We start from the raw sequence: 23161 nt of genomic DNA on the forward strand, positions 1-23161 counted from the left end.
AGTTCACGTGAGTCTCAACATTTATTGTAAACAATCAACTCTTGTCGTAGCAGATGGACAAATTCCATTAGTATACATTTTTGTATTATACCACTTGACGATTTTGACTGTTCTCGTAAACTATGTACATAAGCCAAAATTACATTCAAGCTCATAACATATAGCATACATAATCATGAATAAACTATCAGATTGTGGTTTATAGGTTAGGAACTGTGCGTTACTTTCTTTTAGGTAATGGATTATATTCCTGTAGCTGTTAGGAGTGTCTGCTCGGATTTTAAGGTTGATTTGCACGATAAATTATCTGGAGCGGTGACCTCATCTATTTATACAATAGTTGTTGAAACAGACATATTTGTAGTAGTATGTTATATACATTATGATGATCGAAATATTTACATAGATGTTAATAAATAAACAAATAATTTATTTTGTACGTATTCAAAAAATATTCATACTCTATTCTTTGCAAAACGAGTTGTATGTTTGGTTCGTTGTACTTATTTTAACATTCATTATGATTTTTTATAAAGTGTTAACAATTTTGGCATTAACTTTGATATTTATAATACAATATAACATTGCTGCCCCCCTTGCCGGTAATGATGATATGAACATTATATTTTTTATAAAATAAATATTGATATAATATTATTTTTAAAATATATATTATGTATAATATATATTTATACATAATATTATAATGAATAATTAAATTTTACCTATATTCTGTAATAGCATTGATTAAATATACGTAAATATAAGTATATTTAACAGTTACATTATTTGTATATGTGTGAATTATAATAATATGATTTTATATAATTAAGTCCGATAAACAATTTTAAGAACCTAAATAAATAGTAGAATGAAAAAAACAAATAAAATTTTAATAATAATATTTGGTAAGAATTGACTACAATTCCAAAAATATTTTCATTAAATATTAAGGTGAAATAATATAACTTGTGAGACATGGTTTATTATAACTGACCTAATTAAAAGTGATGTTTCGTTAAAATAATAAAAAAATAAGATAATCAACACGTAATATTCCAAATTGATCATGTAAAAATATTCAATTATATTCATTCATATCTCATTTTTTTTTTTTATCTTTCTCCTTTTAAAACACACCTTTGGCATTAGTAATCATTTCTATTATATAAAGTTGATCTCATATAAAAGTATTTAAAAAAATATATTTTTATATACGATAAGCATCATACAACCATATTAATTAAAACATTTTCACCTACGTATATATTTATTCAATTACATAAATCATTTTTTAATGTTATACTTTTATTAAATACAGCTATTATTATTATTATTATTTTTAGAATGCTTAAGTAAGAGAGTTTATATTAGTTAATAATACATTTTAAGATCGATTTATACAATATAACCATGATTAAATATCTAATTTTTTTTGTTATCATCTGTTTCCTTTTAAAACACACCTATGGTATTAGTTATATTACCAGAGTTGAAATTATCTTTATTTATTGACTTAATAACAGTTTTCACAACTAATTTCTTTCATTTAATTTTATATTCGCCAATATTGTACATCTAATATTTATAATATGACTAACAGGAGAATTAACGAAAAATGGGCTTAAGCGTAAGTAGTTTTATGTTTATGCTATGAACAAATTTTAATCCACCAATTTTTTAAAACGACGTGTCTGTTGTTTTACTCATTATTTTGAATATAATAAACGTGTGATATATTATTATTTGCATAGATAAAGATGGTGTATTCAACTACTTTTATGTAATGCAATTTGGTAAGTAATTTATAGCATTGTTTCAAAATGTATTATATAATGCTATAAAGTTATAAAATATTTAAAAAAATGAACAAAATAATTGAAATATAATATAATAATGAACACAATTTAAAATTAATTACAAAATAATAAACGTATACCTATTATGTAAAAAAAATACGCATACTATTTTCTTTTTTTCATGCTTTTATCCATTCCTGTAATTCAATTATTTTTGTTGATTATGTTCAATCTCATCGGTGTTTAAAACATTCATTTTTTTTAGTCCCTATACAACTTAAAACGAAAAATTAAAAAAAAAACATTTGAAACCGCAATAACGTTAAACATTAACATTTTATAGCGTTTAAATAATTGGTAACGTAAATAAGATATATATTTTTATAAGTTGACTAATTTAAAGTAATAATAATCTATGAATATATCTATAAATATATCTATAAGGTACATGGAAGGCACCGAGTGGTAGATATGTCAGTCAGATAGACCATGTCCTGATTAATACTAGGTTCAGAAATTGTATGCATGATATAAAAACAGTCAGAGGAGCTGACTGCGACTCAGACCACTACCTAGTTAAAGGAAAACTGAAGGTGAAACTCAAGAAACTGACATCTAAAAAAGGAACGTTAGTGGACAAATATGACGTGAATAAGCTATAAGATACTAATATATGTAGAAATTTCAAGCAAAAATTACATGAAACAATGAACAGTTTAAACATAAATCAAGAAGAGACAATTGATGCTAAATGGAAAGCGGTTAAGGATGCTATAAAAACGGCCACAGTCACAGTAATAGGCAAACAAAACAGGACAAGGAAACCGTGGTTCAACAACTCCTGCAAGGAAGCATTTAATAGAAGGAAAGAAGCCAGGACTCAAATGCTCAACAATCCCTATAATAGAGAGAAAGTGATGGCATACAAAGAATGTCAAAAGGAAGCAAATAATATATTTAGATATGAAAAACGGAAATATACAAAAGATGTATTAGAGGAAGCCGAAATTGATCACAAAGTAAATAGAACTCGACAATTATACCAGAAGATAAATTCAATTAGAGGAGGGTACAAAAAACATGAAAAGTTCCTTAAAAATGACGATGGTTCCCTTGTGACAGAACAAGACAAGGTATTGGAAAAATGGAGACAATATTTTGGATTATTACTTAATTGCGAAAACCCAGTCAATACATTTGCATGGATGCCAATGGAACCTAATGATACTGATTGTCCGCCTCCAAGCAAAGAGGAAATATTACAACAACTTAATAGGCTAAAAAACCACAAAACTCCTGGGGAGGACGGGATCCAAGGAAAAGTACTAAAGAACCTGGATGACGGAACAATAAATAGAATGCATAGTATTATAGAGAGTATCTGGCATGAAGAAAGGCTTCCGGAGGATTGGGGCACCGCATTAGTATGTCCTATTCACAAAAAAAATGATCCACAAGAATGTAGTAATTATAGGGGTATAGCATTACTAGATACAACGTATAAGGTCCTAGGATATTGTATACTGGATAGAGTAAGGCCAATAGCAGAGACTTTACTAGGAGACTATCAGGGAGGTTTTAGGCCGAATAGATCTACAACGGATCAGATTTTCGTAATAAGACAGATCCTCCAAAAAAGTTGGGAGTATAATAAGGATGTACACATATTGTTTGTAGATTTTAAAAATGCTTATGATTCTATTCATAGAGAAAGCTTTATAAATATACTCAAAGAATTTAGATTCCCAAGTAAAATTGTAAGCCTCATTGGAGCCAGCATCAACCAGGCGGATATAAAGGTTAAGATAGCGAACACAACATCTCAGCCTGTGAGGGTGACGACAGGTCTCCGGCAAGGGGATGCGCTTTCCCCAGTGTTGTTTAACCTGGTACTGGTAAAAATAGTACGAGAAATGAACGTTTCAGAAGGAATTGCGCTGGGACAAATAACAATAGGACTTTTAGCATACGCGGACGATATAGCTCTCTTAGGAGATGATATTGAGACGATAAAAAGGCTGGGAAAAAAACTTATAAAGGCTGCAGAGAAAGTGGGATTATCCGTTAACGATGATAAGACAGAATACTTAATTGTTAGCCGAAATAGCAGAAATTACAGACTAGGACAACATATTGAATTAGAAGGACATATTTTTAAGAAAGTCTCACAATTTAAGTATCTCGGATCTATTATTACTCAAGACAATGAACTTAAAACAGAGGTGTCGTCGAGAATACAACTAGCTAATAAGGGATACTATGGATTAGAAAAAGTACTGAAATCTAGGACCCTCTCTAAAAATTTGAAAATAAGAATGTACATGACATTATTACGACCTATTGTCATGTACGGAACTGAGACGTGGGCACTGAGAAAAGCCGAAGAACAGAGACTAGGAGTATTCGAAAGAAAGGTTTTAAGAAAAATATATGGACCGGTCTTTGATAACCAAACAAATGAATGGAGGAAATTGCATAATTATAAAATTCAAATGCAGTTTCAGAGGCCTGATATAATTAAGGAGATAACAAAAAGAAGACTCATGTGGGGAGGTCATGCCTGGCGTAAGCAAGGATCTCTTGTTAGGCTGGTAATAGAGGAAGAGCCTATAGGGAAAAGACCTTTAGGAAGACCCAGGTTAAGGTGGGAAGACTGTGTAAAAAAGGACATAAAATCGATAGGACCAGGAATCAGATGGAGAGAAGTTGCAGAGGACAGGGACAGATGGCAAGATTTGTTTATAGCGGCATGGTCTTAAAGGCCGAAGCCAATAGAGAAGAAGAAGAATAATCTATAAATAGTAAATATATTGTATGTCCTACGTTATTTTCAACGTAGTCAAAATGATATTTTTATAGTAGAAAATATTTTTAAATAATTTGAAAACTTGGCAATTAAATTATTTTAAATAACAATTTATAATAAGTCAATATGTTTCAAAAGTAACTAAATACGTTTTATACTAATGGTGACTATACATTCGATTTTGTTATTTTCCCTATTATCTCAACCTATCACTAATAATATTCACTATTCATGTTATTTGCCAATTTGTTCAATAATTATATTTCCGATAGTTTTTGGTCCATATTTATACATTTTATACACATAAAAATAGAACTAAGTAAAAAATATTTTTCGTTGTTATTGCTAACTTTAAGTAACCATCAAGAGTGCTGAGAAATATCGTAAACATATTTTGCGGATCCATCAAAATGAATAGCTTAATAGTAGTTAAAAAAAATATATAGTTTTTATATCTATACAACTACTTTTCACAAACGTTGTTGCAAATATAGATGATGTCATTGTAAAAAATGTAAACATTGCTCACATTGTTGTCATAGTACAATAATCATCGTTAGAAATACCGTGATGACTAACAATCGCTTACCAACAACAGTTGTTCAAGCGTTACAGCATAGAAAATTTCATCAATTGCTCTCATAACCTTTATTTTATTTAAATAATGAATGTATATATATATATATATATATGCTAATGTGAACATATACAATATATATAGATAATTTCATCGACCGTAGTATTTTCATAAAATGCAGTTTTCAATGCATTATAGATTTACCGATGATATCACCTGATATTTATAGTTTAAACACTGTATCATCGTCTATATATTATAAATAATAATACGTTATGAAAACATTTTTTATACATAAATTATGAATTACTTAATAGGTATGAGATTGATTGTAATTTATTAATTATTGCAGAAACTGTAGAAGACCTCCAAAGAGTTAAAGACACTTTAATTACAGATCAATCTAAAGTAATAGGTAAAATCTTACATTTATTATCGTGAACTATGTTGTATGTTTAATTATTAAACTATTTTATGTTATTAATTAAGCTTTTAAGTTTTATCACTATGACCTATAGCTTAAATACATGCTTATGTATATATATATAAAAAAAATACGTATACCAGTGATTTTAATAAAAAGTTAACTATTGCAGAAAACGTAAGTTCTTATATTTATTGTTGTGAAATACGTTTTATATATTTTAACTAATAAACTATCATGCGTTTTAATTAAACATTTTGATTTTTCACTATGACCTATACTTTTAATGTGTGCTAATGTATACATATAAATATGTAAGTTATTGATTTTAATAAAAAATTAATTATCGCAGAAAATGAAGATCAAGATAAAATTGACTGTAAGTTTTTAGATTGCATGCTATAATATTATAATAATTAATCATATATAATTAATATATTTATTTAATATATATTATTATATCAAATTATTTTTTTCAGAACATTCTAAACGATATATTATATAATGTACAGCTTATAACAAATAGAATAAATATTTAGTAGGACAAAGTATAAGAGTAAACTAAAAGTATCCAATCATAAATACAAACAACATTACAGTACAATACTATAATACATACTTAAAATTATGTTTAATTAAGTGATGACGGTGGTTGAATTACTAAAAATATTATGACGCCTGTGTTGATGCATCTGGAGATTGTTAACATGCATAGTTGAATACGACTAAATGTTTATAAATGAGTGTTTACTTGTGGGTGTAAGCAAAAGCATGCAGTGATGATATTGATAGCTAAAGATCATAATTGTCAACTGCATACCTTAAATAAGGAATAAACATAAGAAATATCTCAATTATCGTGGAAAAAGAGAGAGATAGGATTGCCTAGAGAATAAGGAGGTTTGAATAGTAGAATATTTAAGTTAGAGAGAAGATTATAGTGTAGAATGATAGAAAATGGTTCGTATATATACCAATCAATCATTGAAATATCTAAAAGGAAAACCTTCAAACGTAGTATAGTCGGCTTTAAGGTCAATCTCTCTCCCCAAGTGGGTATTCTCTTCCTCTGCCGATCACTAAACTTTTAGAAGGGACAGGCAAATACACTGTCATGTAGCAGCTAAATAACATCACTAGGAAATTTTATTTATATTGCTAATCGTCGTTATTCATCATATTTGAGGTGTTTTAATCGTTCAATTTAAAAATATATATAATTTATTGTATAAGTTTAATTATTTATAAGCCTTATTTGTCAGTTATAATTTATTCCAAATAGATCTATTAAATTTTGAGCAACAAATACATTATACATATGTAGTACAATATATGTATGAATATTATAAATATTATATACATATTAATAAAATCTAATACTTTTAGCATATTTACGTAGATATTATGACCATTTGAAGACAAAACAATATTTTTATTTAGATAGTAAGTATTCGGTAATCGTTGTAATTATTTTTATAGCTATAACATTTTAATAAATATATTACAGTACAAAACCCCAAAACCAAAGTGATTGTATAATGCAGTAGTGTTAATATAACTCCGTGTTTGTGTATATATAACTAGTGAAAAATACAGCCCAATAGAATAAAATATTTTGTCGTTTATTTACAGCAATTCCAATGACTCCTAAAGAATTTTGTGAAAACCTCGGTGAGTGAGAGTAAAACCACAATAAATTACTATACGCAATAAAAACTTAAATTAATAATGTTCAATATAATAGTACATAGACAATATACATGTAATATGTATACAAACATAACTTATATAAATAAAAAGATTGTAATTTTTGTGATATCGAATCTATCGATTATTTTTTTTTAACATTTTCATAAATTTTATAAAAATTAGAACCAACTTAAAATTTTTAAAATACAAATAAAATTTTTATATTTTATATTATTTTTTTTAATAACTATTAATATATTACTCTTTATAGATTAGTTGGTCTATGAATCAATCATTTATTTCTTAGTCAAAAGTTTTCTATTCTATTTATTTCAATTTTTTAAGCTTATCGTTGAATAAATTATTTGTGCTGAATATTTTATATTTAAAAATATATTTTAACAATTTTATTTCATAGAAATTCGTGAATTTTGATTGATCAGAGCAATTTCGTAGTATATTTAAGTTTTTTTTACTGATAATCGTCTTCTCGATATTGAGCATTGGTGCTTATCCTCTGTTCCAAAACGAGATAATAGGAGAATACATTTACATGGCACACAATAACATATATTTATATACAAAAATAAAATATTAAGAAAACATGCTAAAAATCAATATATTCCCTCAAAGATTAAAATGTTGTTGAACAGTTTTAAATTTGTTTAAATTTTAAAATTGTTGACTAAAATTTGTTGGTATTTTTAAAGTAAATTGATGAAATTTCAAAGATGACTGTACTTATCAATCCATTTTCTATTAAATTATTACTGTTATATTCCCTACGAGTCAGTTATATCGATGACCTATTTTTTCTTATTAAACATAAACAATTCTTATAAACAATATTTTTGGGACAGTTGGTCCCGTCACTCAATGTAATTGTCGAGTTTGCGTCATTTTGTTTGAATTAGCACTCTGACACTTTTTGTAGAATTTTATTTGACTCATACGTTATTAGATATCTTGGATTAATTACTTTATGACATTTAGAAGTTTGCAAATGTAAGTTACCTTCTTGCAAACGAAATAATTTGTTCATAAATTCAATTTCGTATTCTTTTAAATCCTTTGCATAATATTACATTATGATACATAATCTAAGTTTTGGCGATAGTAATTTAACATATACTATCTATAATACAGTATACACATACTAACATATTATTAAAATGTTGTTGAACAGTTTTAAATGTTTTAATATTTTAATAGTATTAATCAAATTGTAAATTAATATATGATTTCAGCGGGTAAACGTGAGTCTAAAAATCCTATTTTAATCTATATTTATAAATATCAGTATAATACAAATAATTTAAAAATCGATATTCTTACTTGTTTTTTAAAGAATTACGATTAGATCATAATAAAAATGTAGACAATCATACATTGATACATCGATACATTGTGCGCAAAAACTCATTCAATTAATCACAATACACTATAAACAATATAAACAACAATAATATTAATAACAGGAAATGACCTGAGCGATCCCAGATATTTTTCTAGAGTAAAGGAATTCAAAAAATAAATGAAGATTTGTTTATAAAAACTATCTTATAGTACGTTATTAGTTATTATTTTTCGTCATTACATTCTTTTTGTTAAATTTTTCATATTTATAACACTTATTTTAACCTTTTTATTTTATAAAAATCCGTAAATTATGATTCATCAGAGCAATCTCGTAGTATATTTAAGTTTTTTTTACTGATAATCGTCTTCTCGATATTGAGCATTGGTGCTTATCCTCTGTTCCAAAACGAGATAATAGGAGAATACATTTACATGGCACACAATAACATATATTTATATACAAAAATAAAATATTAAGAAAACATGCTAAAAATCAATATATTCCCTCAAAGATTAAAATGTTGTTGAACAGTTTTAAATGTTTTAATATTTTAATAGTATTAATCAAATTGTAAATTAATATATGATTTCAGCGGATAAACGTGAGTCTAAAAATCCTATTTTAATCTATATTTATAAATATCAGCATAATACAAATAATTTAAAAATCGATATTCTTAATTGTTTTGTAAAGAATTACGATTAGATCATAATAAAAATGTAGACAATCATACATTGATACATCGATACATTGTGCGCAAAAACTCATTCAATGAATCACAATACACTATAAACAATATAAACAACAATAATATTAATAACAGGAAATGACCTGAGCGATCCCAGATATTTTTCTAGAGTGAAGGAATTCAAAAAATAAATGAAGATTTGTTTATAAAAACTATCTTATAGTACGTTATTAGTTATTATTTTTCGTCATTACATTCTTTTTGTTAAATTTTTCATATTTATAACACTTATTTTAACCTTTTTATTTTATAAAAATCCGTAAATTATGATTCATCAGAGCAATCTCGTAGTATATCTTCAAAGTTTTTTTTACTGATAATCATCTTCTGGGTATTAAGCATTGGTGCTTAGCCCCTGTTTAAAAACGATATAATAAGAGATTACATTTACATGACACACAATAAAATATATTTCTATAGTTCTATACAAAAAAAAAAATAATAAGAAAATTTTATTGAAAAATCAATACATTCACTCAATGATAAAATGTTTTAAACAGTTTTAATATTATAATAATAATAATCAAATTGTAAATTAATATATAATTTCAGGGAATATGAGTAAGTCTAAAAATCCTATTTTAACTGATATTTATAAATATTGGTATAATATAAATAATTTAAAAATCTAAATTCTTTCTTGTTTTAAAAGAAGTACCATGACTGAGCGATCCCAGCTATTTTTTTAGAAGGAATGACTTGAAAAATAAATTAAGATTTGTTTATACATAATATTTTATACTATAATATTAATTATTATGTTTCGTCATTAATTATTACAATTTAAGTATAATTATTGTATAGAACAATAAAACTACGATAAGATGAAATAATTTAGTTATTATTAAAGGGGGTTTCATACTATTTATAAAAAAATTAAAGTATTCTGGGTAGGTATATATTTTTGGAAATGTATATCAAAAAATGATTGTCTTTTCTGAACTTATATTATTCGTTTAAATCTATAACTAGTTGTTTTTATTTAAAAAGAATATTTTTATTTTTATATTGCATTTACCAGAAACTATAAACTATAAAAAATGAGTAGAAAAATATTGTAGAAATAAAAACACCAATTATTGTTGTACGGGCCGGGAACGAACGATAATAGTCCGTGATGCCCGATCACCAAAATACTTCGTGGTGCTACTCACACACCGACCGACCTGTGTAAAGGTGTGTATGTATGTATAGCGACTCAAAGGAAGTGGACGGGGTCGCCGAGCAAAACCAAAGAGTGCTAGTGTGTAGTGGTGTGTAGATGTGTATATGTGTGGGTGTGTACGCTTAAAACTAATGACGGATATAAGAAATAATTCAACAAAAATGGTAACAGATAGTAGGTAATTAAGTTGCTGTATTATACACAAATTTAATAATTATTACGAATACAAGAATATAAAACTCACAGCAACACCTAAGGGTATAAAAAGAATATAGTAATATGGCACTCCTGGCCCAACAAGTAATAATATAAAATCTACGGCCCTACTGGCCCAACAGGTAAAAATATAATAAAGGTAATAATTAATAATATATAATCGGCCGCTCTGGCTCAACAAGCAGTGCCACTATATGGTCCTTTTGGCCCAGCAACTTAATAATAATTTAATTGTTTGTAAAAAATAATCAATAAATAGCAATAATATAAATAAAAACTCACAATTTGGTGGAGCGCAGTCTGGCCAGCTGGTCCTAGCTATACAAAAAAGGATAACACACACACACACGATAGAAAAATATAATAATAAAAAAAAAATAATATTATAGATGGATGGTGATTAGCACCCGCACAATATATAAAATAATGTGTCGATTAGCGACACACAATACAAAATATAAATACACAATATAATAAACTAAGTGGCGATTCGCGCCTCACAATATAATAAAATGAACCAAGTGGCGATTTGCGCTCACAAGAAATATAATTATGTACTAACGGCGATTAGCGCACGTAATAATATAAAAGACGTGTTCTTTGTAGGTACTATGGAAACGAACTGCTGACCCGGGCGGCCGTGGTAAATAATAATAATCGCGCAGCCGGTGCGGCGGCGGCGATAATCTGCATATTATATAATTCACAAACGATAATAATTAGCACAGAAATAAAACAGTAAAAATAAATGTGATTGTGTGATTGTGTGTGTGTGTGCGGTCGGTGTCTGTTAGCGTTCGGCTCCAACATCCTCTCCCCGTTGAAAATTATGATTTTCAACCGAATCATGTTCTTCATGTGCTGGTAAGCGGCACAACTTCACGGTGGGTCGACGCATTTGCGCTCCAGTTGCTGTCCTTAACGTAACTACTCGTGTTAATCCATCAGCTCCTGGATGAGTTTCGATCACTAAACCTAACTTCCATCTTGTAGGTGGTAGGCATTCATCTTTTATGATCACCACGTCTCCCTTTTTTAGTTGGGTTCCCTTGCTTGTCCACTTTCCGCGAGTTTGTACCTGTGGAAGGTACTCCTTTGACCATCGATTCCAAAAGGTTTGCATAAGGTTCTGAACCAACTTCCAACGCTTAAGGGCACTTACTGGTTCCCCCGAGATGTCTGGTTCATCAGGAATCAACATTGGGCCTCCAATTAGAAAATGGGACGGGGTTAAAGCTTCAATATCGGATGGGTCACTGCTAAGCGGAGTAATTGGTCTTGAATTTAAGCACGCTTCTATTTGGCAAAGGAGAGTTCGCAGCTCTGCGCTGGTGAGTTTGTGTTCTCCCATTACTCTTTTTAAGTGATGTTTAGTGCTCTTTACTGCACTTTCCCAAAGCCCTCCAAAGTGTGGCGCTGAGGGAGGGTTGAAATGCCATTCGATTCCTTCCTTTACAACCTGGTCACTAGCCTTTTTCATCATGGATACCAGTTCCTTCTGAGTTCCCACGAAATTTGTGCCATTATCACTGTAGATTTTGGCACATTTGCCTCGTCGGCCCATGAAACAGCGCAAAACAGCTAAAAATGTAGGACTGGAGAGGTCTTCAGCAAGTTCCAAATGCATGGCCCTTGTAGAAAAACATACGAATATGGCAATCCACGCCTTTTTTGCTGGTACTCGTCTTAAACCGCTGCGTACGTAAACAGGCCCAGCAAAATCAATGCCTGTGATTGTGAAAGGCCTCGCACATTGAAGACGATCTTTCGGAAGACTTGCCATTAGTGGTTGGTCAAATCGTGGACACGCTCTTATGCAATTGATACACCGTCGTACTACCACCCGTGCATTTGCCCTGCCCAGTAAGGGCCAATATTGACGTCTCACTTCAGATAGCAATGTTTGAGGTCCAACGTGAAGAAGCTCGCGATGATAGGATTCAAAGATCATAACAGTGATCTTGTGAAATGAAGGAAGAACAATGGGATGCTTACGGTTATCATTGATGTTTGAGTTTTCCAATCTTCCACCAACCAGTATCAATCCATCTTTTATAAATGGATTTAAACACCGCAGCTTACTGTTTTTTGGCACCTCTTGCCTCTTTTCCAGCGCTAGGAACTCTTTACGAAAGCATTCTTGTTGCACTATCCTTAACACTGAAACCTTAGCCTCTCTCAGGTCTGCTATCTGGAGCTGCCGTGGCTCTCTTGAACCTTTATCCCCTTTGATGTACTTTATATATCTTCTTAACCAGGATATCCCTCGAAGCATACGGTTCCATTCAGAATATTGGTTGATCATATTAATTACCGGATTGGTTGCTGTTAACACCAGCTTCAATTTACGAATTTCAGGTAGTTCTTCCGGATTCTTCATTAACGTAGGTTGGATTTGCCAACTTAACTTGTCTTCCTCCAGCCATTTGGGTCCACTCCACCACATGTCTGCCCTTATTAATTCTGCCGGACTTATGCCTCGTGATATAAGATCGGCGGGATTGTCCTGTGTGCGTACGTGTCTCCATTGATTGACTTCGGTTAAATCTAATATTTGACTCACTCGATTAGCTACAAACGTTTTTAACCTTGTGGAATGACTATTAAGCCATCCTAAAACTATCGTAGAGTCAGTCCACAAGCACATGGTTGCACTGCTTATGTCCCATGATTCTGCTACCTTGGTCGCTAGTTGCGCTAAGAGGAGCGCTCCACTTAACTCAAGTCGTGGTATAGTAGCTCCCTTCAATGGAGCTACTCTTGATTTTGAGCATAAAAGACGCGAGTGCCATCTATCAGCTTTATCTAAACTTCGTATGTACATGCATGCTCCATATGCCTCCATTGATGCATCGCAAAATCCATGTACTTCGACCTTGTCACTAGGATGAGGTTTACATTTTCGGGGAATGGTAAGATCCTTTAGTTCCTCCAATCCGGCATAGTAAGTTTTCCACTTGTCTTGCATATCCACTTCTAGTTGATCATCCCAGTTTCTTTTTAATTGCCATAATTAATATTTTTGAATATTTTTCCTATAATGAGTACGGGACCCAAAAATCCTAATGGGTCAAATACTTTATTCAAGTCTGATAATAGTTTTCTTTTGGTAAGATTTGATCTGTCCACAGGGATCGTGATGTTGAATCTAAATTGGTCAACGAATGGCTGCCAACACAGCCCTAAGGATTTTATGATATCTCCGTCTCCCAGATCTAGTGTAAACAGAGCATCATCTTGATTTTTGCCTATCCTTGCGATGATTGATGACGAATTGGAGCACCATTTTCGTAGTGGTAATTTAGCTGAGTCCAGGATGCTAGCTATGGGCTCCTGTAATTGTATGCACTCATCCTCAGTGTCACAACCCGTCATCAGATCGTCCATATAAAAGTCGCGTAAGATGACATCCGAAATCTTAGAGCTCCTTTTCTTTGCTTCCTCTCCAAGTACCACGAGGCATTGCGTAGCCATGAAGGATGCCGGTGTTGTGCCATACGTTACAGTGGCTAAGGCGTATGTCCGAAGTGCTTCATGGGGATGATCACGCCAAAGTATTCGCTGTAAATGATGATCTTCCTTTGCGATCATAATCTGCCGGAACATTTTTTCAATGTCCGCTGTTAACACATATTGATGTTTCTGAAATCTCGTCAGAATAGAGAAGATATCTTCCTGTACAGTCGGCCCGCGCTTCAGCATATCATTGAGTGAGGTGCCGTTCTGCGTTTTAGCTGAAGCATCAAAGACCACTCTAGTCTTAGTGGTTAGGCTCGATGATTTTATGACTGGATGATGCGGCAAATAACAAGCATCCTGTGATACTTCATGTGTTGCAATTACTTCATACATATGGCCCATGTTTATATACTCTGTCATGAAATTGGTATACTCTTTTCGCAAGTGATCATCACGCTGAAGTCTTCTTTCGATGTTTATAAATCTTGAGGTTGCCATTGCTAGACTATTCCCCAAACTCATATGCTCTTCTTTTATTGGCAAACGCAAAACAAATCGTCCTTCTTGGTTGCGTTGAAACGTATCACGGAAATGCTGCAGTGTTTCCTCCTCTTCCCGGGAACGTTGGTTTGTTTTGGATAAGCGTCCAAAACATGACTCCTCCCTATCTGCCATCGCTCTCCAATTCTCTTCTAGTGCCTCTCCTACCGTACGAACCCCTGCTAGGCACACTGCTCCTAGCTCCCCAGTGACTATCCATCCAAATTGGCTGTCGTTTAAACATATATTTTTGACATTTAATGGTTTCCGTACGGTTGTAGATGAAGTTATGTCAAAAAATACTCCTCCGCCAATTAACAGGTCTACGGCACCAGGATTATAAAAATGAGGATCTGCTAATTCAGACAGCAAATCCTCTGGGATCTCCCAACCCCTTGCGGGATTTGGACACGCTGGTATTTTGCTGACAATTGTTGGTAGAACATAGCACACCAGTTTCACTCTATAGTCCCTTAATCTCGACTGAATTGAAACTTCAACGTATGACAACGCTTGGACACGGCTTTCTCCAATTCCGCTTACTGGTAATGTAGATTTTTGGGATCGTAAATGCAATCGATTCGCTAAGCTACCGGAAATAAAGTTGACCTGCGATCCACTGTCTAAAATTGCTCTACATTGCCTCTGGTTCCCAAACCTATCCACAGTGAACACGAGTGCAGTAGATAGAAAGACGTACCCTTGCTCCGATCCAGGGCTTAATGAAGCAGCTGCTGAAACACTTGGTTCTTGTGAGGTGCTAGGTTGATTGCTCGGGTTTACCTGAGATGTTTGGATTTCCATCCTATCTGCTGAAACCATTGAATTTTCAAAATGTAGTAACGTGTTATGTCTGCGCTTGCACAACCGACAACTGAATGTAGAACGACACGAGCTCGCCATGTGACTTGGACATAAACAATTAAAACATAACCTTGAATCTCTTACTAAGGTTACCCGATCCCCTGCGGATAATTCCTTGAATTTGTTGCATGCATACAATTTATGAAATTCCGAGCAGCATATACACCTTGCACTTCTATCTGTAGCTGTGATAAGACCTTTTTTAGAATTGTTGTACTGGTAGTTTTTCTTTGCTTTGGGTGAAATTGCCGATTGACTGTCCTTGTAGCCATCGGAATCCTTCGATAACATTTCGGAGCCTTCTAAAGCGACACAACGGTTGGACAAAAAATGTTCTAACTCCGCATATCTTGGAAGTTCCGTATTCGTGCGCTGAAGCTGCCAATCTTGACTCGTTTTTTGATCCAATTTTCTCAAAACAATAGTCACGAGCCAAGCATCCCAATGCTGAATAGGTTGGCCCAAGGCTTCTAGGGCAGCAACATGTGCTGAGACGTCTGAGTGCAGGTTTTGTAGATGCAAACCGGAAGTTGATTCTACGTGTTTGCAGTCTAAAATTGCACGAATGTGGGACTGTATCACTAAACCTTTGTTGTCATAACGTTGTTGTAACTTTCTGACTGCCACTTCGTAATTATTTTCAGTAATCGGTATTCCTTTAATGACATCCAACGCTTGTCCACTTAAAGTTGACCTAAGGTAGGAGAATTTTTGTACTGCTGGATAGGCATTATCTTCGTGCACTATCGCCTTAAAACAGTCAAAAAAAGATTCCCATTCCTGGATGTTCCCGTCAAAGCTCGGTAGTGAAATAGGTGGTAAGCGTACCCTGTGCGAGTGCCCATTTGCTGTATTGATTGAGGAATTGTTCATCGACGTATTTAGACTCTTTTCTGCATTTATAATTTGCTGCATATCTGAGCGTATAGAAAAATATGCGTTTTCAAAAACCTCTCTCTCTTTCACAGCATCATCAAAACCTTCAACATCAATTAATTCAATTTGGCACTGGACGTCATCAAACTTTCGGTTTATTTGGGGTAGCTCTTCCTGTCGAAATTCTAATAAAGTGACCGGATCCTCTCTTGGATTAAATTTGCTAATATAGGTTTGAATCCGCGTAAGAGATGCCTTTATCACACCCCGCTTTCTCCTCAAATCGCCGAGTACCTTTTGCACACTCTCATCAAGAACCATTATTATTATCTCTATATATATATATATAAGCCCCACTCAAATTCACCCACACTTAATATATTTTGCGAAAGATTAAATAATATTGCATAAGATGATTAGTAATAAAATTGTGATTATAAGATTAGCGATAAATGTTACGAGACATCGATTTTGCTATAAATGTCGTAATAAATAATATTAGTTTTATGACAGATATCGGTCACGAAAGATTTTACTTGATCAATATACCGTAATTAAATAATGATATTAATATTATGTGAGGATAATGGATATAGATCACGTCGAGGTCACCAAAATGTACGGGCCGGGAACGAACGATAATAGTCCGTGATGCCCGATCACCAAAATACTTCGTGGTGCTACTCACACACCGACCGACCTGTGTAAAGGTGTGTATGTATGTATAGCGACTCAAAGGAAGTGGACGGGGTCGCCGAGCAAAACCAAAGAGTGCTAGTGTGTAGTGGTGTGTAGATGTGTATATGTGTGGGTGTGTACGCTTAAAACTAATGACGGATATAAGAAATAATTCAACAAAAATGGTAACAGATAGTAGGTAATTAAGTTGCTGTATTATACACAAATTTAATAATTATTACGAATACAAGAATATAAAACTCACAGCAACACCTAAGGGTATAAAAAGAATATAGTAATATGGCACTCCTGGCCCAACAAGTAATAATATAAAATCTACGGCCCTACTGGCCCAACAGGTAAAAATATAATAAAGGTAATAATTAATAATATATAATCGGCCGCTCTGGCTCAACAAGCAGTGCCACTATATGGTCCTTTTGGCCCAGCAACTTAATAATAATTTAATTGTTTGTAAAAAATAATCAATAAATAGCAATAATATAAATAAAAACTCACAATTTGGTGGAGCGCAGTCTGGCCAGCTGGTCCTAGCTATACAAAAAAGGATAACACACACACACACGATAGAAAAATATAATAATAAAAAAAAAATAATATTATAGATGGATGGTGATTAGCACCCGCACAATATATAAAATAATGTGTCGATTAGCGACACACAATACAAAATATAAATACACAATATAATAAACTAAGTGGCGATTCGCGCCTCACAATATAATAAAATGAACCAAGTGGCGATTTGCGCTCACAAGAAATATAATTATGTACTAACGGCGATTAGCGCACGTAATAATATAAAAGACGTGTTCTTTGTAGGTACTATGGAAACGAACTGCTGACCCGGGCGGCCGTGGTAAATAATAATAATCGCGCAGCCGGTGCGGCGGCGGCGATAATCTGCATATTATATAATTCACAAACGATAATAATTAGCACAGAAATAAAACAGTAAAAATAAATGTGATTGTGTGATTGTGTGTGTGTGTGCGGTCGGTGTCTGTTAGCGTTCGGCTCCAACAATTGTAATATTATGAAAGAAACGTTAGAAACCCTAACTACCATAAATAAAAATATAGAGGACAACGACAAAGATATATTAGAGATCATAAACCTCAACCTTAAAAATAATAGATCAAAGAGAGGCATACAATTATTCGGGAACCTCTATTATTTCTGTTGCAATATAGCTACTGAAAAACAATTGAAAAATGTTTATACAAACGAAGAAGAGTTAAATCAACAAATTAATAAATTTAAAGATGTTTTTGTGTCAGATCATAAGGACTTAATTAATATTACAACCGAATTAAACAAATATACTAAAAATACAAATAATAATATACAATTGTTAAAAGATAATTTCATCAAATTCACAAATGAAGAAAAAACAAATAATTTAATAGAAAAAACAAATCACGAAAACACAATTCAAGGTATCCAAGAGATAATATACAACCTCATGAAAATAATATTAAAATTCACAAACTATGAAAGAGATACTAGTACTCACTTACATTGTAAGTTACAAAAAATACCACCAAGAATAATAGAGTCCAAAACATTGTATAATGACCTCATAAAACTAGAAAACACAATAAAGAAAGATGGGTACGAACTGGCCATTCCGTGGGAAAATCTTTCAGCGTATTATAATTTACCTATAGCTGAGTGTCAATTTTCAAAAACAAAAATTCTAATAAAAATAAAAATTCCAATCCAAGAAAGATTTGCTAAATGGAAATTGTACCAATACATACCGATACACTTTAAATTTTATGACTCTGTCTGTCTTATACAATCAGAAAAAACATATATCGCAAATAATTATATAAATGACGAACATAGGATTATTTCAGGAATTGGATTACAACATTGTGATCCACCTATTACTGATTTATGTTACATCCCTAAATTCTCGTCCGATATCACCCTCTCACCAAAATGTGTAGAAGCAATATTTAAGAACCTACCATTAGACGTAATTAATCAATATTGTTATTTTCAATGTGTTAAACAACAAGGTGATGATTCTACAATAATTAAACAAATAGGAATACACACCTATGCACTAACAAACCCTCAGCCAACTCTAAAAATAAAAATTGAAAGATTAAATACAACAATTATAAAAGAACTTAACATAAACTATAGCTATCCAGGGTTAATTAAAATATCGTTACCATGTAATTATGAATTAATAAAGGACGAAAAGATTTTAATCCCAAAAATGTACCCATGTGAAAATAATAACCGAAACAAATTCAAAATTAATAGAATGTTACCAGTATCTTGGACAAAAATAAAATCATTAAAAACCAATTATGAAGAAACCAAAGATAATAATATGTACTTTACCAATATGTCAGAAATATTAAATACTGATTGGGTCAATGAAATACCAAACTTTCACGTCACTAAACAAATACCAAACATAGATAAATACTTAAATGATATCATCCTAAAAAAAAATAACAAACCATTTGTAGATGAATTCTTAGGAGACATCATATACTTAACATGGCTAACAATCCTCACAATCATAATAGGTTTCATGATTTACAAAATGTATCCTGTAATAATTAAAACCGAATTTATGACCTTACCACCACCTATTCCACCCAGAAATGAATAATAATAAAAAAAAAAAAAAAAAAAAAAAAATGTATAATTATAATTTACATTGTATCATCGGCAAAACATCAACAAAACAATACACTACACCCAGGATAACAGGATAACAGAAAGCAGAAGGAAACAATAAGGAAACTCATAAAATACATGATTTAGATTTAAAATCCCTTCCTGATACATCGCATTCCACTCCTGACAAAAAAAAAAAAAAAAAAAATGTACACCTACTCTTAGATCAAAATCTGTATTTAAAAAAAAAAAAAAAAAAAAAACACTTGATATTTTAAAGCATATTAATATCATGCTATAAACATTTCAGATGTCGGACAACAACAAAAATGTGAATATGATAAAAAAATTAAAAAAATCAATAAAAAAGGTTGAATTCAACATAGAAAAATTAAAAAAGAATGAAAAACCATTCAACATTAATAAACATCGGAGACAATTAAAGAAGAACGACAAAAAAATAATAATAGACGAAAAGATCAAGAAAGGTTTTGAACAAATTGTAAATCTCATCCTAAGCCAAAATCCAGATAATCCTAAATAAAAACTACATCCTTACTTGCTATAAATTCAAAATTTGTGATAATGTGATGATGTTAATACACATATATATATATTTTTAAATTGTAATATAATAGTATTAAGCATAAAATATGAGGGCATATTTTTATTAACATAGGGGAGTGTAGTAATAGGTGACTATGTTTATAAACAAAATAGTAAACATATTTGTAGAGTAGGCCAGGGAAGCAAATATGCTGAGGCAGCTAAGTTGTAAACTAGATATAAGGCAAAAAGTAGAGTAAGAGAGATAGTCGTGGTATGTCAATACTGCGATACGTTTGATTGTTAATTTTGTGTTTGTTTAAATAAAAAGTGTTTCCGATCCGAAAATTATATGTTTTGTTTGAGTAGCCACACAATTCTACGTATGCTTTAAATCCAAACTGTAAAAGGTTAATTTATGGTCGTTGACGATTTAAAGTATAAACGGTGAAGGTAGTCCTACGTTAATTGTATTCTTTCAATCTGATCTGTAACCGGTTAATTTATGGTCGTTGAAGTTTGAAAGTCTAAACAGTAAGGTAGCGATGTCGACGTCTAGAGTACCAAACTGTAACCGGTTAATTTATGGTCTTTTGGTTACTCAAGTGTTGATAGAGGTATATCACTGAAAGGTGCATATACGACAGTGAAAAGTTTCAACTATAAAAGTTTCAAGGTCAAGATGTACTCCTACTGCCAATGACCTCTCCGGTCATACTAACTCAATTCAAATGCCTAATCTCTTATTCGTTTGGAAATGACTATTAACACGTCAAAAATTTAAAACATTTCAATTTGTTATCCTTTGTTTTCCATGGCTAATTTTATGTTGCATGTTTTCACGTTGATGACAAACCATCAAAAGCTCGTTCATTTTTACACGTCAGCGAATGACGAAAACATTGTTCATTTAATCAAATTAGAATTTAAACAAAATAAACTTTATTTTTATCAGTATCGAGATTCAACACTTATTTACATACTTAACAATATTAACGTTATTAGGAATATAACTGACAAAGAAATTATTAGAGGTTTTTTTCTTTGTTTTCTATTATTTAATAAAAATAATAAAAATTGTCGAAATCTGATTAATATATAATTGGCAAGGCGCTCATTTTCTGAAATGACACACGGATGCATTTTATACGCACAACGAAGTGCGTGAGAACAAATGTACTACTTTTTATAATTATGTACTAATGTATAACATAATAATATAAAAAATACATTGTTTATATAAAATATATGCAACATAATTATAAACACAATATTATTAGTACAATAGTATAATTTGTTATTACATTTAGACACATATTTTTACCATTTTATTATCGTTATCTATTTCAGAGTCCAATGGTAAGATAATTTAACTTGTATATGTATATTGATAACCAACCTAATCTAACCTTATGAGGCACCTATACATCATTAATTTGACAGATAGTTTATTTGGAGTTGGGATAGGTAATAGACTCACACATTTTTATAACCATAATTAAGATTGTGGTATCATTTTCATCAACTTATTGCTTTATTTACTTGCAAAGTAAGTAATACAATATTTACATGGGTCTGTAGTAATGATTATTAATCTATAAACTCTTCAAGTAAATTTTAAAAATTTAAATAAATTAGGTATAAATATCTCATTAGATACAACTTATAGTTAATTGATTGATCTTCCCATTACTTATTTGATTTATATATCATTATTCTATCATATTAATATATGATTTAAATTCTATATCATAAAGAAAGTAATGCATTTAGTAAAAATCAATACATTCCTAACGAAATGAAAAATATTATACCTGGTAAATTATTATTAAATTGGACATAGGTATAATATGCAAGCATAATATGTTTCACTCATTGTGAAGTGTGAATTGTTGTGTAGATTAATTATCCTGTTTTAGTCCGCTGTCAATGGTTATTGTTTTATATTACTCCTAAATTTTGAAGTCATCTATTGTTTTAATTCAAACTATTATTTTTATTGCTTATTAGATTCATTACTATTAACTTTAACTTTTATTACTATTTATAATTGTATATTTTTAATTTTCGATTACAAAAATCTGAATTATTACTGTGCCTATAACTAAAAACTTTTTGATTAATTTTATTTTACTTGACATAACAAAAAGAAAAAAAGAGGCTATAATTAAAATTTTTTTTTGTCTTAGATATGCTAGAATTTGGTGTAGATATGTGGTGCATTAAAAATCAAAATGTTGTAGATCGAAGTGACATTGAAAAACTTCCCAGATAGCAAGAAAACATTTTATTTACGATAAAAAAATATTATTTTTAAAATCATATGATTAAATTATTATTTTTTTTCTCAACATATAGTCATTAATTAATATTTTATTAATACAAATATAATGTTATTTGGCGCCTACAATATTATTATATTATTATTAAAAATGTGATATTAATAAAACATTATTTTAAAAATAATAATCTAACAATTATTTTTGACATCATATTCATATTAAAACCATAATATTTTATAAATATCAAGGCCATAACTTATTGTATATGTGTAAAAAAAAACTGTTTCTGTAGGAAATATTAAAGCATTATAGATACCTAATTTAAAAAATTGAGTTCTGTCTTTCTTCATTGCAGCTGTCAAATTATTTATTATTACAATATTATATTATAATACACATTGGGTCATTTACAAAATATATTTAAAAAAATAATATTCAAACTTGAACTGCATAAATGTTATATAT

General features: G+C 30.8%; 2 protein-coding genes across 2 annotated transcripts; both read right to left on the minus strand.

The window, feature by feature from the left end:
- Window positions 1-11574: 11574 nt before the first annotated feature.
- LOC132918996 (uncharacterized) lies at window positions 11575-13752 on the minus strand. The gene has a single exon (XM_060980351.1). It carries the CDS (start codon window positions 13750-13752, stop codon window positions 11575-11577), a length of 2178 nt encoding a protein of 725 aa, XP_060836334.1.
- A 32-nt stretch (window positions 13753-13784) lies between these two features.
- LOC132918997 (uncharacterized) lies at window positions 13785-16844 on the minus strand. The gene has a single exon (XM_060980352.1). The coding sequence runs from the start codon at window positions 16842-16844 to the stop codon at window positions 13785-13787; it is 3060 nt and encodes a 1019-aa protein (XP_060836335.1).
- Between the last annotated feature and the right edge of the window lie 6317 nt (window positions 16845-23161).

This window comes from Rhopalosiphum padi, chromosome 2 (genome assembly GCF_020882245.1).
Source record: "Rhopalosiphum padi isolate XX-2018 chromosome 2, ASM2088224v1, whole genome shotgun sequence".
Taxonomy (NCBI): domain Eukaryota; kingdom Metazoa; phylum Arthropoda; class Insecta; order Hemiptera; family Aphididae; genus Rhopalosiphum; species Rhopalosiphum padi.

Bases quoted from the DNA above. Each gene is read 5' to 3' on its own strand.
- LOC132918996 (XM_060980351.1), bottom strand. From the start codon at position 13,752: ATGCAAGACAAGTGGAAAACTTACTATGCCGGATTGGAGGAACTAAAG.
- LOC132918997 (XM_060980352.1), bottom strand. From the start codon at position 16,844: ATGGTTCTTGATGAGAGTGTGCAAAAGGTACTCGGCGATTTGAGGAGA.